The sequence below is a fragment of the Calidris pugnax genome, unplaced genomic scaffold (assembly GCF_001431845.1).
Source record: "Calidris pugnax isolate Ruff unplaced genomic scaffold, ASM143184v1 scaffold14, whole genome shotgun sequence".
NCBI classification, from domain to species: Eukaryota; Metazoa; Chordata; class Aves; order Charadriiformes; family Scolopacidae; genus Calidris; species Calidris pugnax.
The window spans coordinates 3,715,562-3,736,039 of NW_015090793.1; the positions used below are offsets into that span (position 1 = coordinate 3,715,562).

Sequence of the window (20,478 nt, forward strand, 5' to 3'; positions counted from 1 at the left end):
AAGGGAAAAGGAACTCAATGTAAAAGCTGCTTTGAGGGTCCTTTGTATCACTATTGCATCTCTCTCCCAGACAAAAAGAGGAGTGAGCCACTCATTCTGAGTTTCTGGCACAATAATTTAAATCCCAGTTGAACTCACTTTATAAGAACATGATATCGTTTATTTTCCTAAATATCAAAAGGGAGATTAGGGTGCATCTCCTTAATGTTCTGGCAAAAATTCAGTCAATGGATTGTACCCTGCTTACTCCTAAACTGAATTTAGCTCCTAGTGTTTAGTTTAGCTTTTAAAATATATATTTACATAGTCAAATGGATGTCTTTTGGTCAAGATCATATAATTCTCAAAAATGTAATCAATGATGAAATGTTTCTTGTCATAATAACCTAGTCCCACTGGGTGTGAAGTCATGGATTGAAAAACAACACTGATAAAATAAACTGGCTCTAAGGGCCACAGATTCTTCTTTCTTCCTACAAATCAAGAGGGGGATTAGTCTTGGGAAACATTCCAATTTTTTTTTTTATAGTATAACTTTCACTTGTTCCTCTTCTGTAGGATGAATCCATATTATGACTGCTACCCACATCCAAGTCTCCCATACTTTCCATAACAACCAAAAGTCAAATATGACAGCTTTTTTACTGTAAAAATAAAAATATTCCAAATGAATTCTATTGACCCTGTAAAAACTAGTTTTTCCCTAGTTTTAAACAATGCATGCTTAAGCAAGAACCTGCTCTAAACTTATTTTCTTCTACCAAATTACACAGCAAATTTAGCATTATACATTTATGACATTGGGTCACTTTAAGGAAAACAGGCAATGTTGACAGTCATATTAAATGACTAAATCTACCAACAGTTCTTACTCCAAAATAAACTGTTTGTGTCTTTGTTTTTCAGAAGAAAGTCTGAGTTTCAGAAGGAAATGCCAAGTGTTTTGTTCAGACCTACAATCCATTGGGCATGCCAAGGCTGAGGAAGAAAAATATGATTTATAGTTTTGCCAACTATTCAGAGGAACCACGGATTTGGAAACGGGGCAGGTCAAGGCCAGGCAGCTATGACCTGAGGAATACATCTGCCTGGCCCAGCTCTCTCTGCTTGATAGATATTAAATGAAGAAAACAGTGTGCATTTGGGAGATATAACAAAACAAGGCAAAAGATTCCTAAAGAATTCCCCAAGTAAGAACTTACTGAGTTTAAAGTGTTTTACTAAAAGCCAACCAGCCCATTATAATAATTTCCACACCTTTACAAAGAAAAACATAATTGTCCATTTCCAGATGTTAAAAAGAACTCAGTCAGTTCCCGTTTGCACACATCCTTCATTACTGTTCCCCATTGATCTTAAATGGTTTGTTCCAGCAACCGAAATATCCTGTTGGATTCACACAGTTGATTTTTGCAAATGCATATAAAGAGTTTGAACTCGGCATAGTCCTCAGGCCGCTTAAACTGTGCCAGCGACCCAAGAGCTCTCGTGGAGTGATGTGGGTGGAGTAAAACAACATTTTGAAAAACAGACTCCGAATGACAGTTCAGCCTAGTTACAGAGTACTGTGGGTTTATGCATCTTTTACTGCTTTTGATTTTAATGAAGAGATGAATAGTTTCAAAGGGATGGGAGTACTGAACGTTATAACTGATAAAAAAAGCAGCAGGGTCAGCTCCAGTAAAGAACATGACTCCCTGGGTAGTTTCACACACACTTGAAGCCAGCAGAGGATGGCAGAGGTCCCGAGGAGGCAGCTCCTCTCCTTCCCTGCCTTGTTCCTGTCCCTGCACCAACCTCGCCTTTGTGCCAGCATAAGCATGTGTGTGGCCTCAGGTTGAACCAGACTGGGGAAGTGACACTGGTTAGGATTAAACCAGAAAAAAGGAAAAAAAAAAAAAAAAAAAAAAAAAAAGGGCAAATAATGCTTGTGCTAGCAGAAAGGAAGATGCAATAAATACATGATGAGCAAGAATGAGTAGCCTGGGGAAAGAAACAGGATGATTTTTTTAAAGGCCATGCTGGCTTCAACTCTTACTTAAACTGCAGTTCCATAAAGCAGAGTTTATAGACATATAAAGCATAGTCCTATGACCTCTTGCTTAACTGAACTATGGGTTTTCCTTGAATTAATTCTTGTTCGAACTAGAGCATATCTTTTAGCAAAATATTCTATCTTGATAAAATGCCAGCAACAGCATGCAGACCTTATGAAGTTCTTCCATTAGTTCATAGCTTCAGTGCTCAAAACACATGCTTTATTTCCACTTTGAAACAAATATTCCACCATTGAACACTGCTTTTTGCTTTGTAAGTCTAACTCATCCTCAGTCATTCCTTTCTTATATCAGGCTTAATTATGATACCTCATTTTTTGATAACTTGAAGGCATATTTTTTGATCCTTTAATCACTTTTATGACTTTTCTTTGAAATTTCTAAATTTTATCTCCTTGTATGTAGGCGTTAGAAGTGGGTATAATGTTTCAGTAAGAACTGTACTGAACCAAGCTCTATCACTTAATATATGGATCTTGTTAATGGATGGATCCTGTAATAGGATGTAATGGATCTTGTTATAGATTCTGTAATAAGCTTTAAAACCTAAACAGTAGGTGGTGAAAGGCAGAAAGCTATGGTCCTTGGGTCTTTTTATCCTTGGCCACATCTATAGTCATAAATTAAACATGCCTAGGAAAGTGCTCTGATACGGAGAAATCCATATCCATATGGTTAAAATCTCTCACCCCTCAAAACCAGGGTGGAGGGTGTTGATTTTGAAGCGTCTGTTGGGACAGATCTTTGCTCGTGCTAACTCCCAAGTCACGCCTATGAACTGATGGAGGAGATGAGTCAGCTCAGGCCAAACCCATGCTGAGGACCACTCTGTAATTTAACAGCATAAATAATGGAGTTCCAGGGTCCAGAAACATACCCAGCAGTGTTTAATTTACTAGTAGAACTGTAGCTTTTGTGGCCTAAAACACCATCCACAATCAAGAGTGAATGGGTATGACAGCGCTCATCTGTGTTTGCAAAGTTGGCAACAGAATTTTGTCTGATTTCTTGACAAAGTCAAACGTTTTTCTTAATAAATCTAGTTGAAAAGATTACAAGAAGAACATGCAGTGTCATTGTTGAGGTTATTTTGAACTCCTGTAAAATATAGCTGTTTCTAAACATATCAAATTGCAGGTTCTCACCTACAGATTTGGGGTTTGGGAAGTTTGGTGTATTCATCAGTTTTGGAGCATGAAGCCTCCTTCCAAGATATGTACCTTCCTCGTTCTCTCAGTAGTCAAGTAAAATTAGTCATGGGTCTTTAAGGATGTCAAAACAGAAAGGAGGACAATCATTATTTTCAAGGTGGTCCCCTTGGACTTGAATACTGCAGCAAAAATTATTTCTTTACTGAAGCAGGGAAACACTGCACCAAACAAGACCATATTCTTTTAGCACTGGAGAAGATACAAATCATGAGAAGTTCAACTGCTCGCAATGTGGATTTTTTTCTTCAACACACTCTGGTATTTTTCAAATATCTAAACACTGAGGGTTTAGACTGACAGTATTTCTGCCAAACGTAGGAGAGAGAGAGGTCTTACAGCCCAGATGCCACTTCATACAGAAAGGTGCTCTAAGGAAATATGAGAGTACTGCCGGAAAAAATAGTGAGGAATATTTTTCAGCAAGGTCTGTGGAAAGGTTGCTGTACACAATGAATCATTTCTATTGCATTCAGTTCCATAATCTTGAGGGAGACAAAAGCGATTGTGCAATCAAAACGGTTTTAGATAGAAAGAAAAGCACTAAGAGAATATTCCTCTTGTTGCAAAATGCAAACCAAACATGCTGAGAGTCATCTCCTAGCTCTGGCTTGGCACTGTATCAGCCATGCACCAACTCGGTATCAACCCTTCTGATGGGTTTGGGTCATTTGACAGAGAAGCAGCACGCAGCACCCACGCATCTATAAAATGGGGCTGACACAGAATTACTTTTCCATCAAAACTCATAAATAGCATTGCTGCCACAAATAAAATGAAGTAACCACTATATCAAGAGAAGAGACAACATTCTATCTAGCACATATTTTTGTGGCTGGATTCACCCATGTGCACTCATGATACTTCCAGTTTGCCTTTTGCTATATTTTATTGCTGAAAATGAAGGAAAGCGTTCAGGAAAGTTACACTTTGGCTTCACCCTGTCTTTCTGTCTTGCTTCAATTTAATGCTTGTCTTTAGCCCTTAAAGCTATTTTACTGAGCACAGACTTATTCTGTGCATTCTGCAAGTGAGAAAACCCACCCCTGACACTGACCTTTTGATGACTGTATCCTCAGGAGAATGTTAGTTATTACTGCCTTCTTCTCCCTGACAGTGGAAGTTAGATATTCATGGTCCAGAAGTTCAAGAAACAGGCGCAGCTCAACTATTAACTCTTCCATGGCTGAAAGACAAAAAAAGAGAATTATGTTTTCTAAAAAGTCCCATTAGAAAAAAAGAATTAATTCTCATTTATTCACATTCCTAGCTATTTTCTAGCATTTCTTTAAAATGTATGGTCCTCCCTGATGGAAACAGACTGCATCCATTAGTAAAACCAACAACCTGGTCCATTAGTGAGGACTGATGGTACTTGTAGCAGATACCTCGAAAACACAGTTCTTTTCACACACCACATCATCAAGCCAGTACTAGACAGAAGTAAGTGCAGGAGTGGTGGCCATCTGCTTTTTTTAGCAGTGCCACTCTGCTTCCTCTCACTTTAACAAACAAGTTCAAACTGCAGAACAAAATTATAATTTTATAAAGCTTCACGAGAAATTGGTATTTTCATAAATCTTTAGGGAAAGTCTCTCTTTATAGTAGGAATAGTAGGTATTCCTTTTTTACAGTGATTCACGTTTCTTATAAGTTCCAAAGACAAGCTCCCAACCGGTCGCATAATTTCTTATTACTTGCTAGATTCTTGATGACGCACTTCTTATTTCATCTTATTTCTAGTATTCCAGATCTCAAGGCTTTCCACTTCTTTCTACAAAAGATTACCTTCTTTCTCTGTATTCTCAATGTTTCTCAATTTTTTTATCAACAAACTTTATAAGCACATTTCTACTTTCTTCCTTTCAAATTACCTCTTAAGTCTTGCATTGTCTTAAAAACTGCAGTAGCTCCGACCGTACATATAAACACATTTATTACAATCTAATCATAAAATTCCTACTGTGCAGATTTATGAGAAGCCCATGGTATTGAACCTCATTTTCATGCTTCAGTTCTCTCATAACTCTGAGATTCTCTGTCCCTTCGTTTAAGGGGACTCACTATTTTTAGTTGAGGTTTCACCTTGGATAGAATACTTCACATTTCCATACTTTCTGTATCTGATGACATTATTCTCATTAAAAGATGAGGAGAAACATCCATTTAATTTCAAGGCTGCACCTAGGATTAACCTCAGTCCTGTCCTCATTCCAAAATGCCTTCACTTAAATTTTTCTCTACTCATTCATGTTTGTTTTTCTAGTCTTTTCAAGGCCTGACAGGGGGACCACTGCAAAGTGTCTTCAGACCTCTAAAAAGTACATTTTTTGCTGATTGCTGTCTTACCAGCTCTTCCCTACTCCTAAAACCTTTTCTGATATGGTTGTTTACTCAAGTGAACCTGGAATCCTTTTTTCCATTTCTGAGAACGTGTCTGGAGATTTAAACAAGCCTTGGTCTAAATGCATTGGTTTTTTCCATCACTTGAACACAGCACCGTGCAGGGAACCCTGCAGATGTCACCTAGGGTCCTACAAGGGGCTGTTGGCCCCTTCTTGTCTCCAGTGAATGCAGATGTTCCCATTTATTTGCTCATTGTACATGCCAGTACAGTCGGGCTACTCTGGCAAGCAGCTGTCCATCAGAAATTGCCCATATTAATTTCAGTGTTGTTCACATTATGGAACAACAACATACACCCACACAAGTTTCTGGAGCAAAAAGGGATAAGTGCAGATTTGCAAAGTGGCAGGTGATCACAAGACTCGAGGAACAAAGAAAGAGGACCTATGGCCTAAAAAAACCCCAACAACTAAATAATCACCTCTTAGCTTTTTTTTAAGTGACACACTTTAGAAATAAGATGTATAGTCCATTAAGAGAACAGTGGTCTCTCGCTTTTAAGTAAATTACTGTCAGTAGTTGCATACGTTACTGCTCTAGAATTTCTTTGCAATTACAAGTTTCCTGGATTCCTTAAGGCAAGGGACTGTAAAGAAGCTGAAAGGAAGCTCTCCCTTCACCTCTTCACCACAGAATACCCTGTGCCACAGTAACCCCATTTCTTTGCTGAGAACCTTCACTTCGGGGAAGGAGGAGAGAAAAGGATGAAAGAAGCAGATACCATTGATGTGCATAGTGTGCATAACTGTTTTCAGTTATTAAAAATGATAAGATCCTTGTACTCAGGAGGTTATAATCTAACATAAACAGATAGACTGTAAAATGAGAAATGAAAACAGACCAAGAGGGAGTTATGAGGCAAAGAGACGGGGAAGGAACAGAAGAGGAGATAGGAAACCACTGCTGGAGAGACTCCTGGGATCTGGCATCAGCCCAAATCTCTCCTGAGGCCTCATCACATAAATTTGTGGCCTTCTCCTCCTCCTCCATGTCTTTGGAGGAAATCTGGATTGCAGTCACCAGTGACCACAACCGTCAACCTACAATGACCAAGCCACCAAAGTTACTGGAAGCAGTTTAACTGCACCTGGCAGAGGATTTAAAAAAAAAAACCTTGGCTAAGACTGATAGAGGATGACAAGATGAAGCTCATACCAGTGAAACAACACTTAAAAAATCTCAAAACCACTGCCTTAGTAACACGTTCACCATAACTGCATTTATATTTGGCCTGATGTCCAGCACTGTGGTTCAAATATCTAATAGTGCATCATAAACATGAGAAGACTTGTTCTTCCTGCCTCTGTAAGCTTACAGGTATATGACACTGACTTCAAACATAAAAAAAAGGCAAGTTCTGAATTTCACTTTATATATATGCATTGATGTCAAACATCCAAAAAGAGAAAAGGGAAACACTGTTCCCAGATGGTAAGAAACACTATTTCCACATATCTTAAAATTTCGCTTTGCTTTTTAATACTTTTTCTGCTTAAGCAAAGAACAGAAATGCTGCTATGGAGTGCATTTAAAGTATTTAGAATAAGGAATTGAAAACTGTTCTTTAAAGATAGAAACAAACTTATATGTATTCAGGAAAAAAAAACCAAGTTTGCCTGGTTTTAATTCTTGGCTTATTTTCTGGATTAAAGAATCTTCTTCTCTCCTTCCTAGAAATGTAGTGATATACTCACAAAAAGTAATGGAACTGAATAATAGAAAATCCGCATAATGCATATTTTCAGTAAGCAATCATTACTTCTGAAATGGAGACTAAAAATGAGAGGGTGATGCAACTCCCAAAGAAAAACATACTCCTCCAGTGAGAGATTACCCTTGGAAATCTGACATCACCACAAAATAAGAATAATAATCAGAAGGCTCTCAAAAAGGGGCCAATTTATTTGACAATTTTGGCTGTATTCTCATTGCCAAAGGAATTACTTGTAAGTGGCAGGTGGTGAAAGGCAGGGTGGAGCCTGGGGATGGTAATCACAACAGTAAGCAGATTTTAGCTCGACTGAGGAGAAAAATCACATTCCTCATTAAATGATGAGAAGTCCATTCTATGCTCAATAGGAATTATAGGCCCCTAATGGGCTGCTGCAATTGCCATGCACAAATAAAAAAACAATGATACATCCAGAAGGGTTTCCAAGACTGGCTCTCAAGAGTTTTAAAGTTTTTCAAATGACAGCACATAAAAACGATATACAAAAGCCAGCAATGGAATACACCAAGGTAAAAATAATCAGAAGAAGGCAATTACATCACACTAGTTTTTGTTCCAAACCAGAACTAAAACCAACTGGGATTGAATGAGCTTGATGATGCAGTTGTTCTAAATCTACATTTATGGGTACTAGTCTATAACAATTTTTAAAAAAACATAAAGTTTTCACTTAAAATTGGTTCAAAAAATTCTTAGGAGCAGTGGTATATCACACACATTATTTCAAGGTGGTCTTAAGCCAGAAGAAAAGACAAGGATGAGCTCATTAAAAGAATGGTCAGATTGGGTTTTGGTCACTTAGAGCAATTATAGTATCTCTTAACCTTGCCACACCAAAAATGACCCAAAACTGTTTTCCAGTTGGCTAATATCTGCTGAAGAACTTTTAAGGAAAAAGAATGACAAATCCATGAAGGAGGACAAGAAGCATTTTTATTAATTATTGTCTTGTCCATATGATACAAGCTCTAGGCAAAGTAACGCACCTCTATGCTTGCACGTCTATTCAAAATGCACATATACAAGTATGCCAGTATACATCCTCCAGGAAAAACAAAAATCTTTGTCAGTATTTTGAGCTCTACCTTGACTGAGGCAGGGGTGGAAATCCCATTTAACTTCCTGAAACAAATTTGATTTGATTTATGGATCATATCAATGCCAATTTTCAAGCTATACATGAAAATCAGGTATTGAGAATAGATGTGCTTCAGTCCAACTACAACGCAATACTAGCACACACATGCACCTCCACATGTACAAACACACACACCCCGACCAAGCACTATATTTGGTAACCACTAAGAGGTTTTCAAAGTGGATGTCTCAGCCTTAACCTTGCCTTTATGGTCATTTATTGCAAGGCCATATTAAATGAAATGCATAGCTAATCCTATAGTAGTATTTATTCTCCAAAAAATGTTCATGCTGCAGTTTTGTCCTACATAAAAAAGGATATTCTCTAACTCATGCACCTCATGGGACAATTTCAGTGCATCTGTGTTCTCAGCTCTTAAAAATCTAAGCCTCCATATTCTGTTAGCAGTATGACACTTAGGGACTTTCTTCAGAAAAGAAGTTAAATCTAGTGATGGATGGATGGATGGATGGCTGATTAAAAATTATTCTGTTAAAAAATCTGATTGAAGCCTACTAAGATCCAATGTGTAAAAATTTCTTGAAACATACAGAATGACCCTAGCCTGCCAAAAAAACTTCATTGGCATTTGGGTACACAAGCAACAGTGAAGAAACCAGACATACGATCTAGTTTTGAATCAAAAACAGAGTGTGAACTGCATGTTTATACCCATTTCTATTGAAATAGTGTCATCATCCTTAGTTTTGGATGTCGTCATTTGAATATTTTATTAAAAAGCTCATAACAGAATACCCCTGGGGAAACCATGTCTGTATTTCATAAAGATATAAATATCAGAGACATTATGAAGAATAGACATCCACAAGGAGACAAAAAGCTTTAAACTATGAAGAAAAATACAAAATCACTTTGACTTGCTTCCATTCAATCCTATAACACAGTTACAAAAATCCAGTAATCAAGGAAAAAGTTCCTTTTGTGACTATATTATTATTATCTGGGAAAAGAATTTTGCCCAGAAATTAAAAATAAATCTAGAAGCGGGCAGCGATAGTGTATTTAGCACCAGGATTTTTTTTTACTTTGTTCAATATGCTACCAGAAACTAGATGACATTTGTGAACTCTGTTAAAATCCTATCCACCAAGAAATGAAATGGCAGGCTGTTTGAAGAACACAGAATGAAAAGACAAGACTTTTCACTAAGAGAGTTTTCTCATGGTTTCACTGGCCCTTCTTTGCTGTTTTGTTAATCATGAAGTGTGATGAACTCTACCTGTTAAGTATGCTAAAAACCTGCTCCAGAACATAGAGATGATCACCTTGGGGGTCTATGGTATTTTAGGAAGGAATAGTAGAAATGGATGAAAACGGGGTGAACCCTAAAGCCTTAAAGATGAAGAATTAGCTTGGAGCAAGTAAAACACCTACAGGGATTGTCATCAGAGTGTTTTAACATAAAAATAATGATATTTAGGCCCCTCTAAAAACTCATAACAATCATCTTTTGTTTAAAATTTGGAGCTCCCCAGACTGTCACTAACTCTCTTTCCAGACAGCTTGGGGCAAGAGAGGCAAAACACAGTTACTAAAAACTCCTCCTGTCTCATGCATATTTATGATCAACCTCAATGAGTGTCAAGGGATCATTCCAGCCACAACCCACATGTATTCCTCTTTTTCTTTCTTCCCTCTGCTTCAGTTTTCAAGGAATTGGCTTTTAAAAACCAGCTTTCCGAAAAAGCTATCAGAGCTCCAAATGCTGCTGTTGCAATACTTGGGTGATAAAACAGGAGGTGGGAAAGCATTCAGGAATGTTTGGACAAGAAATAAGCTGCCAAAAATCCTACTCAATCAGCTACAGCCATGCAATGAGTGACAGCAATGCAGGAGTGTAATCCATTAGCATAAGGTAGATGGATAAAGAGTTTATTTTTTAAAGTCCAAACCAGTGTTTAAGCACCCCCACAGACTTTGGAGAGGAATGCCTCCTTTTAAGCAAGTTCACAGACTCAGGAAAAAAAAAAAAAAAAAGAAAAGAAAATAGAAGAAAGCAAGCAAAGAAGAAAAAAGGAGAAACAAAACAAGAAAGAAAAAAGGAAAAAAAAAAAGGGAAGAAAAAAGGAAAGAAAAAAAGAAAAAAAAATAGTACTAAAAGCAGTTATTTCTATTTAAGTATTAATTATCTACATTGAACTCGTGATATGTCAGCCAAAAAAAGAAAGCTCAACAAACTACAGAAACTCACAGTGGACTTCATGAAGTTGGTGAAGACTTTCTCTAAAAGCATATTTCCCACGTGAGGCTTCTTTTGTTCCCCAAATAAATGTAACATACCTTTTAAAGCAAAAGAACATGGTTTGCACTCCAACTGCATGCCCAGCAGCCTGGGTGAGGGTCTCTATGCTCACTGTGGGCATTCACATTGAGTTTTCTTTTCAGGCTCCCATTACCCTACTAGGGCAGAAAATGGAAATCTCTTCCATTTAACCATCTCCAAATGTATCAGCTGACATCATCTCATCAGGACAAGACATTCCAGGTCTTGCTTAGCTGGCTCCTGCATTAGCTCAACTCCTTCATTACTCCAAACCACAAAAGATAAGCAGCCACTATAGAATTAATACATGGGCTCTGATTCCACACAAGAAAAGCAGTTCTCACATGATGCAAAAAGGAGACAGAAAACCTGTGGTAGGAGGTGAAAGGCTGCCCCAGACTCCCAAGTCCCAGGAGGAGACGGGGCTCAGTAAAGGCTGAGACATGCTGAAGCAGATAATCTGCAATAGTAAAAGAAAGCAAAGCATTCCAGCCCACTTTGTGAGTGCTTCACTCGGGTCCTCAGCTGCACTCGGATCCCTTTTTAGGTTAGGATTTCTTTCAAAGTTATGAATAATTACATATCCAGCAGAAATGTGAGACAGTAAGTTAATGAAGTTAATAGAATGGAAAAACAGAGTAGTAAAACAATGACAAAGAAGTACAAATATGGCAATGGTAGGAACTACACAGTTGTATTAGGTATTTTTTGTATTCAGCAATACAATTTTTATGTACAATACATTGAAAATACCAAACTTAAAAGTTTTTCAAAAAGTCCTAAGCCTGATGATGTCAACCATACCTGTAGTACAGTCCAAGAACAGTTTGCACTCTGTGAATCTGGTGTTACAGGCTTCTAGTTTGCAGCTAATATAAAGCCAGAAATGAGATAATATTACATTTTTATAAGAACAGATCCAGAAGCCCTCACATTTGTACGTGCAGATGGAAAAAAAAAAAAAAATTATCCTACAACACTTTTTTATACCACTGTTCTCACTGCTGGATCCATTATGCAATGAATAACTTCTACCACACATTGCTTCTTGTCTGCTGCCCTTCCCAAGAAGAGAAGCATGTTCTGCTTTTTTTTTTCTTTTAGACCAAAGAAACATACTTTATACTGATAAAGAGTAGAACAGTGAGAGCTGAATTGTCTCTTCGTATGGAAAATACATACTTTCCCATGTTACACCAGTACCCCAAGAAACTTCTATCTCCTTTAGAGTCACCCCTTGTTTTGTAGAATTTAATTATGTGAGACCTAGACTGTAGTCAACAGAAAAAAAATAAATTAGAGCTTAAGGACCTAGATTTCCATGTGTAGGGAACAAGGAATACACGGTCACTGTCAGCCTCCTGGGAAATCAGGTCTAAAGTGCTTGGCTTATCGTGCAACTCTGAAGACACAGAGGATTCAGTACTTTAAGGCAATGATAGACTGGCAGAAAAACGAGAGTATCCTTCCTTTGATGCAATTCTCTGTGTCATTCAAAAATTTGGAGGACACATAAAAAGATGCCCTAAACCCAATACCTTCTCCCACTGTGCAAGTTGACTCATTTCTAGACTTCCATTCTGAATAAGGACATAAATGTAATCAAAATTTCCTAAAATCCCACCATCATGATAAATATCAGCATAAAACTTCCCTGTTAATTAGTCTGTGCCCTTAGACAGAATTTCCAGGCCAGAAAGAAAGTGAGCTTTGCTGCATCTCCAACACAGACATTTAGTGACCAACGGGAGAAGCAGTTGCAAATGTATGGGACCTTAAGGGAGAATCTTTGAGTATCTTCTTACATAACACCACACCTCCCTCCCAAGCACCCATCTAAACCATAATTTTAACAGCTTTTCACAGTCAGATGCTCAAAAAGGAGCAAGCAATGTCTTAGACAAGTTGCCCAGGACATCTGTGGTTTTACGGAGAAAAGAAAAACAACATGTTGAACACAGCTTATAAACCAAGGCAATAACAATAAATGAAGTGTTCACAAAGAAGCTCATATAATGTAATATTGTTAATAGTAATAATGATAATAAATAAGCATAACAACAATATAGTATTTGGTATGTAGCCCTGTGCACTGGAATAGTGTGGTACCAATGGAAAAAAATTTTGGTGCCACATCTGACACTGGTCTGAATTGGAAAGTAGAAAGCAGGATTTGAGGTGTCAGGCAGGTAATGAAAGTGAGGACCTACTGTTTGGTAACACACCGGTAGGACTGGTGGCAGAGTCTATATGCTAAGCAAATCCATCAGTGGGTGACATGGAACAGCTCTCCTCCTAAGCTGTGCCTTCACAGCTTTTTCTCCGGCATGGACATGCACAGCTTGTATCACTTTGCTGAACTTCTTTGGAGTACCACTCACTTGGATCTGCCTCTCACACACATGATCCATTAACTTAGCCATGAAATATTGTCCTTTTTGAAAACAAAATGGGGAACTCCTTTTGTCCGTAGCCCTCTAGTTAATTCTCTGAAATACATCAATGTCTCTCTTATTTCTGCTCTTTCTAGTTCTCCTTCATGAATACTACGTAGACAGGAAAATCAAATGAACTTTTAATTTTATAGTTTCTGACAAAAAAAAAAAAAAAAAAAAAAAAAAAAAAAGATAAAAACCGTCCTCGTTATGCCAAAAAAAGGCAACTTCATTTTCAGTCTCAGTCAAAGCTCTACAAAATTAAACTTTTTCAAAAAAAAAAAAAAGAAAAAAAAAAAAGGTTAAACTCGGCCACCCAGAAGCAAATTATTCCTTTCAGTTCCTTCACTCAGCACACCTCTACAGCATGCAAAATGAGACTGACCAGAGGTTCCCTATGTAACCCTACTGTGCTGACCAGCACCGCCACTGCCACAAGCCTGGATTTAGTCCAGGTGCCTCTGGGCTTGGACAGAGAGTGCTCCAAAGGAGGGTCACAGCAAACACACTAACTAGAGGTAAGGGATCAGCCAAGAGCGGAATTCACACTTGCTAATGGAGCCCCACAAAGCAACTTTCAAGGCCTCTTTTTTGTCTCCGTAGATGTGTTTGTAAGTGAAAGTTACACTTTCTCTCTAGAAGCAGATACAGTTAGCAATCTATGAAAAGTTAGGTCCCAGAAACTAGATGATATTCCCTCAAATATGAGAATTAGAAGTCAAAAGAGTGCATTTTTACATATTTGTTAGAAAATAAGAGGTGTTAAAGACTATACTAGTGATAAGCTGGTTCAGTTCAGTCAACAGAAGTTTTGCCAGTTGAGCCAAGAAATGTGGGGAATTCAAAAGGCTGTTTGTCACACAATCTCATACTGCTGCCTTGAAAACTATGCAGAAACTTCCTCATTTAAATATTCTAGCACAATGCTGGAGGTGTCTATGAGTTTTGAAGAAACGCAGCTGTCTGCATGTAAGGTTCACTGCCCTGGCAAAACATGGGCAGTATTACTGCGACGTGGCCAGAGACTGAGCATGCTATAGAGGAAGGATCACAAACGCTCTGGAACAATTTTCATGAATGGATTTAGACCCCATAAATCTGATATAAGACATTGTCATCATGTCACCAACAGCCGCCCAGTGAACCATAGGAAATACACTAATTCTAAAGCCAAGTATCTGGCCAAATAAATACATGGTGGGTTTTTGTCTCCAGCACTGATCAGGCAGAAAATAAAATAAGGTATCAGAGCATTAAATTTCAAAAGACTTGAGCATTTCATGGCATGAAATATAAACCATGAACTCCTCCTTTAAAAAAATCCATAACCATTTAAATTATTGACGGTATAGTTTGTCATAAGATGGACAGAACCACTAAAATTAGTGAAGTTATTTCTTCAAGGAAGCCTTCAAAATGCACAATTAGATCCCTGAAACATTAAATACTGGATACTGCACAAGCTTTTAAAGAAAACTCCATCTTCTCATACTATCAACAGTTATTCTGAATGGGGAGTTGGATCTACAGAAAGATGAAGTGTGAGGCTGGACACTGAAGTGGGCTACAGCACTCTTAGTTCTGTTTGCTTGGATATTTCTTTAGAGTTAAAAAATTCTAGCAGAAAACTTTGCCTTAAAAAATGCAGATTTTTGCGAATGTATTTAACTACTATGTTGGGATTTTTATATATTGCCTGTCTGAATACCAAATTTGGACTTAAAATTGAACTTTCCTCATCATACCAAAAAAACCCCACTTGAATCATAGAATCATAGTATGGTTAGAGTTAGAAGGGATCTTAAAGATCATCTTGTTCCAACCCCCCTGCCATGGGCAGGGAGACCTCCCGCTAGACCAAGTGCTCAAAGCCCCATCCAACCTGGCCTTGAACACTTCCAGGGATGGGGCACACATAGCTTCTCTGGGCAACCTGTTCCAATGTCTCAGCACCCTCACAATAAAGAATTTCTTTCTGGTATCTAATCTAAATCTCTCCTTTTTCAATTAAAAACTGTTACCCCTTGTTCTATTGCTACATTCCCTGATAAAGAGTCCCTCCCCATCTCTCTTGTAGGCCCCCTTCATTGCAACTTAGGCTATCCAGCTAATACTCGTATGTTACGGAGATTTCATTTTAATTATAGATGTGCTTTGAATTTATCATGAATTTATCAGATAATGTATGTTTAACAAGCACTAATAAACTGCTGCCAACAACTTTCTCTCAGGCTTCTCCAGCCACCTTTCCTCATCTATCCGATCACCATTGCACCTCTTTGCAATACAGACTGTGCTAGACAGACTTACCTACAAGATCTAGGGAAAATTTACCTCCATGGTTTCCACTCTCCTTGGCCACTTTCTGTTTTCTGCACATTATCCAGTTTTTCTACATCTGGTTAGGCTGCCCCATATGTTTGGAACAGCCTCCCTTTTCCCTGCCAAGCAACCTCCCTCTCTCCCATGAAATCCCTCTTTCTTTCAGCAGTCCCTTCAACAATAATCCTCACATTCCCCCTCGCTTAACAGTTGCGCCGTGTCTCGTCACGCAGCTGGTTTTTTTATCTACCTTTAGGCCAGACCTTGCAAACATTTTCCCATGGTAAAAAAGAACATCCCAATCCTTCTGATTGGTTTCACTAACCACAACAACAGGATGAGTTCAGAGAAAAAAAAAAAAAAAAAAATAAAGCTTGTTTTAGTTATTAACATCTAAAAGGCAGTAATTTTACTCCTGTGCAACAGGAGCAAAGTAGACAAACAGTCGGACGTCTGTTCCTCCTGCCAGCAGCGAGAGGATGCAGCACTGAGGGTGGGAGAACAGGGCAGCTGCTGGGATGTGCCCTGGCACCAGCACAGCTCACAGCTGGTCCGTTTTAACAGGGAGGTGAGATTTTTTTTAAAAAATAAAATTATTCCATACAAGAGTAATCCAAAGCTCTGAGGATGTATGTCCAAATGCTACCATGACTAGAGGCTCTCATTCACCCTGAGTCTGGGTGCATTTCTGGAGGTCAATGAGCTAATTTGCTGTATGTAAAATGTGCTGCTGCAGAACTGAACAGCACAAAAAACATCAGCTTCTCAATGTTATGGCATCTAAAACTTAGTATCTGGCCATGAGAGAAAAAAAAAAAATGCACTTTACACTTATCCTCAGCATATTCTCCCCATGATTGCCCACTTGTGTCAACTGATGGATACCATAAAGCTACAAATGGACTACTGTATCCATAACAAACCCTTTCGTTCAAATTATGCAGCTACCTCTGGGCATACTTCAGCAACATCACGTGGGGAAGGAAGCCACATTTTATGACTGGGAGGATCACTGCAACTCCATTTGTCCTCACTAGACTTCTGTCACAGCTGAGAGAATATCCTGATCGACATGAGCTTCACCAGGGGTTGGCTGAAGCATCCTGCCTAGCATCGCTAGGTAAGGTGCTGGATAGCTTGTTTAATAATATTTGCCAAAAAGTGTTTCTCAGTTTTTCCTGTATTCCTGAGCAACAAAGAAGGTGCACTGCCAAATGTCCTCCCACTGACATCTCAAAGGCAAAACCCCAACACCCTCCCTCAAGAAAAAAAAAACAAAAAACAAACCAGCAAGGATTTCAGTTAATAGCAAGTTTGCATTTTTTCCTGGGTTTATGTGCTTTCTTTCTCACAGACTCATAACCTAACTAGGAAACCACAGACTGCTGCATCTGTTGGTCTCACTTATTATCAAAAATGTGCTGACTCTATATAAAAGTTATCCCATTGCATCATAGGACAAACAACCCCTGTCACGCCTGTAGCCGTGCGCAGATGAGCCCTGGGCCCCGTCCCTCTGCAGCCAGGCTGGGCAAGGACCAGCTGGTGTGGCCAGGCAGTGATTGGGCCCCGCCGGCTCAGCCCAGCACCAGCCACAGCCATTAACACAAAGGTAACAGCTATCGATGGCAAACATTTGCATCCTTGCCTCATCTCACCATCTGCTTCTGCTGCTGCTCACTTGAAAATTAATACGGTTGTTGCTTGAATCAGAAGCTAATGCTACATCTGTCTTCCTTAGCATTACAGATAATTATTAGACTACACGTGCAGCCCTTTTTGCAACTGAAATGGGGCGAGAGTGGCCTCTAATCTGACAGGATCCTTCCTTCATCAAGAGAGACCAAAATGCTTCATTTGCAATTGTAGACCCTGAAACAAACTGGATTTAATCTTCCTCCTTCTAGTCTGTGCTCCCTTCCTTTCCCTTCTTCCCCCATGCACTTTCATCAGAACTAAAAAGTAAATTAACAAAGTGTAAATCTCTTTCAAAGAACATAAAAAGGTCTTTCACAAGCAAATGTACAGAAAACTCAGGGTTGGTTTCACTCGTATATATTACATTGCTAGTTCAATGTCTAGGGTTGTTTGCCAATCATGGACATTAAGGAAACAACTAAAATTCTATTTTATCATCTTGATCATTTATTCCTAATAGTTTCCTATTTGCATCTGATTTGCACTGCATGAAGGAAAGCAGAAAAGTGAGAAGAATCAAGCATATACTGTATAAAGTCCTTGGTGTTAGCATACTCCTACAAATCTTGATTCTGTGGCCTTTAACCCAGAGAAAGTCTCAAGGAGGTATTCCCTATGTATTAATTGTAACATTCTGTAACATTGTAACATTTGTAACAATTGTAACATTTTAGAAAAGGACTAATTTCACCCTTTCAGGGGAAAAACCTTGAGATAGAAATCTGTTCTCTTCTTTCACATGTAAGACAGCGCTAAACTGCTCATAGGAACTTTATCAAATTGAGTATTTTTAAAAGCCTCCTTAATCTTAATTAAAAATTATTTTACCCTATGTGTACTTTTCATCATACAAGTTAGAAATTATTTACAATCAGAAAGCAAGCAGCCAAATCTACTTGGAGAGCTTTTAGGGGAATTCTAGAGAAATGTATACATGTAAAAAAACCCTCCTGTTTAAAGCAGTTTGAAAATGCAGTGAAGGAACTTCTAAGAAAGTTTGCAACCATTTTAAATATGGTTATAGTGTGTTTATAGTGAATAAGCTGCTAAAACCAAAAAAAAAAAATATATATATATAAGAAAGGATAAAATGTTCCATCATGTCCTAGTTGTTTCCAGTTTTCTCCCTATTTGCAGAGGCTCACAACATATATACACATTAGCAATAAACTAATGCAAGATGATTTCCTTCACCTCCTATCAAGAAGAACACAACAGACAATTGGCAAAAGGCAGAAAAGGACAGTAGAAAAATGGAAACTACTTAAATAAGCCCTTGTTTTGGAGCATTTGAGAATGGCAGAAAGGTGCTTCAAAAAGGCCAGGTTCTGTGAATAGAAAGGAGCATGAGCTGAAAAACAAGAGAAATGGGTCATTCAGAGTCCATGAAACTTAACAGTATTCCTTGAAGAAAAACAAAAAGGTTTATCTCAGTTTAATAGCTTGTTCATAGGAAAACTGCAAACTTGCACTTGCGGTAAAGAGGTTTTTTTACTCTTCTATGCTGCTTTAATCTGTTTTCCAATGATTACACTTTTTTGCCCCCAATTTTTCTTAGAAGACATGCAAAGAAAGGCAAAATCAGCTTACGCTTCCTTTTCATTCCAGATGGCAAACTGATGAAAACAGACTGATATCCAAATCAAGAAATGAATTATGATGAAGGCATGGATTCTAAATAAAGCCTTTGCAATTTTTCAAGAGAGAGAAGCAGGAGAGCAAATATTCATCACATAACTTTTAGAAAGCAATTTGCATTCTCAAGGCACTGTAGTCCCATTAACTATTTCCTTTTCCTACCACCCTTTTGGGTTACAGAGTAGCACTCTCTGGTTTACAGATAGGAAACGGATGCAGGCTTAGGACCACAAAGACCTTCACTGAGCATAACTCAGCACTACCACTAAAAGGAGCAGCCACACAAACACTTCCCAAATCCAGGCTGGTGCTCCTGTCCATTTGCTGGGCTTGCATGGGTGCTTGAGCAGCCACAGGATGGACTGGAGCTGGGTGCAATACCTAGTTATGCTAGAGTAACTTTATGGTGGTGTTCCACCATAGGTCTACTTGTACCTAAATTAATGCTCCATGAAGCTCCATGGGGCTGTAATCCCAAACTCAGGCTGTTTAGAAATCTCTTTTATCCTAGGATTAGGCAAGAGTGGGGGATCTCAGAAAGAAAGAATCATACTGTGTTCTGTGTCCAGTTTCCTGCCATATCACAAGGAGAGATATGACACATTGAGGGCTGGTGTCCCATCCACACTGCTTGCTGGAGCAGTTCTGTGCACATCCTAAAGCAGGAATACCTGATATTTCCCTGTTGGGGACACCAGCAAAAGACAGGGGAAGTTGCACGTTCTGCAGTTCTCTAAATCCACAAATTTGCTGTCAACATTATTTCTGTGCTATAACATCAAATTAGCCCTACAGACCAAATATATCCATGTTGAATGTGTAACACTGAATGTTTGAGACAAAATCTCAGATCCAAACAGCATTTGTCTAACGATGCCCATTAATGGCAAAGTTATCCCAACATCAACAGCTGCACATCTCAAATCAAACTGTTGGCCTTCTCAAGAAAACCTGACTAATTTTATCCTTTTTTGACAGTGTTGTCTATTTTGGTCCTTGGCTTTTGTAATCAAAATGCGGATCTAAATCATGTGACCTGGATGCAGTGGAAAGTCCTTAAGGAGTTTTTGAAGAAGAGACAAGTTTTCCTTAAACCTTAAAAAAGCCTAGAGCCCTATATAGAAAATGATTAGAGATTTGTATTAGAAAATTACAAACAAAAAAAAGTTCAAAGCATATAGAACTCACTATTAATAACTTTAATAATATTTAATTTTAGTAATAAATTTCTACCCTCCTGTGCAGGTTTCCCTGACGCTGCAGGGCTGCCCCAGGGCCACCGCCCTGTGACCGGGGGCAGACCCCGCTGGCAGGAGCTGCCTCTGTGCACGCTGCAGCATGGCTTGCCCAGATGTGCAGATGCTAATAAATAATAGTAACGATGATGATGATGGCAGAACCATGTAAGCGTTCACGATTTTCTAGTTTCCAGCCTCTCCTCCATCTCCAACGCCAAACTGCCTCAGATGGCTGGCGAGGAGTCAGATGCTGACAGCCATCCTGGCAGCGCTCTCAGCCCCCGGGGCCCCTCGCCTAATTAGCCTGACACGGAGCAGAAGG

At 38.7% G+C, this 20,478-nt stretch overlaps 1 protein-coding gene across 2 annotated transcripts in view; it reads right to left on the reverse strand.

The window, feature by feature from the left end:
* AFAP1 (actin filament associated protein 1) overlaps positions 1–20,478 on the reverse strand; it is a 118,799-nt gene that overhangs the window by 61,624 nt on the left and 36,697 nt on the right. The window contains exon 2 of one of the 2 annotated variants that reach the window (XM_014936058.1): positions 4,323–4,451. In XM_014936058.1, the coding sequence (XP_014791544.1) occupies positions 4,323–4,449 (127 nt within the window). In that variant the 5' untranslated portion in view covers positions 4,450–4,451. Of the gene's footprint in view, positions 1–4,322; positions 4,455–20,478 lie in introns of those variants that run through there. The other variant, XM_014936059.1, reaches the window with a different exon arrangement.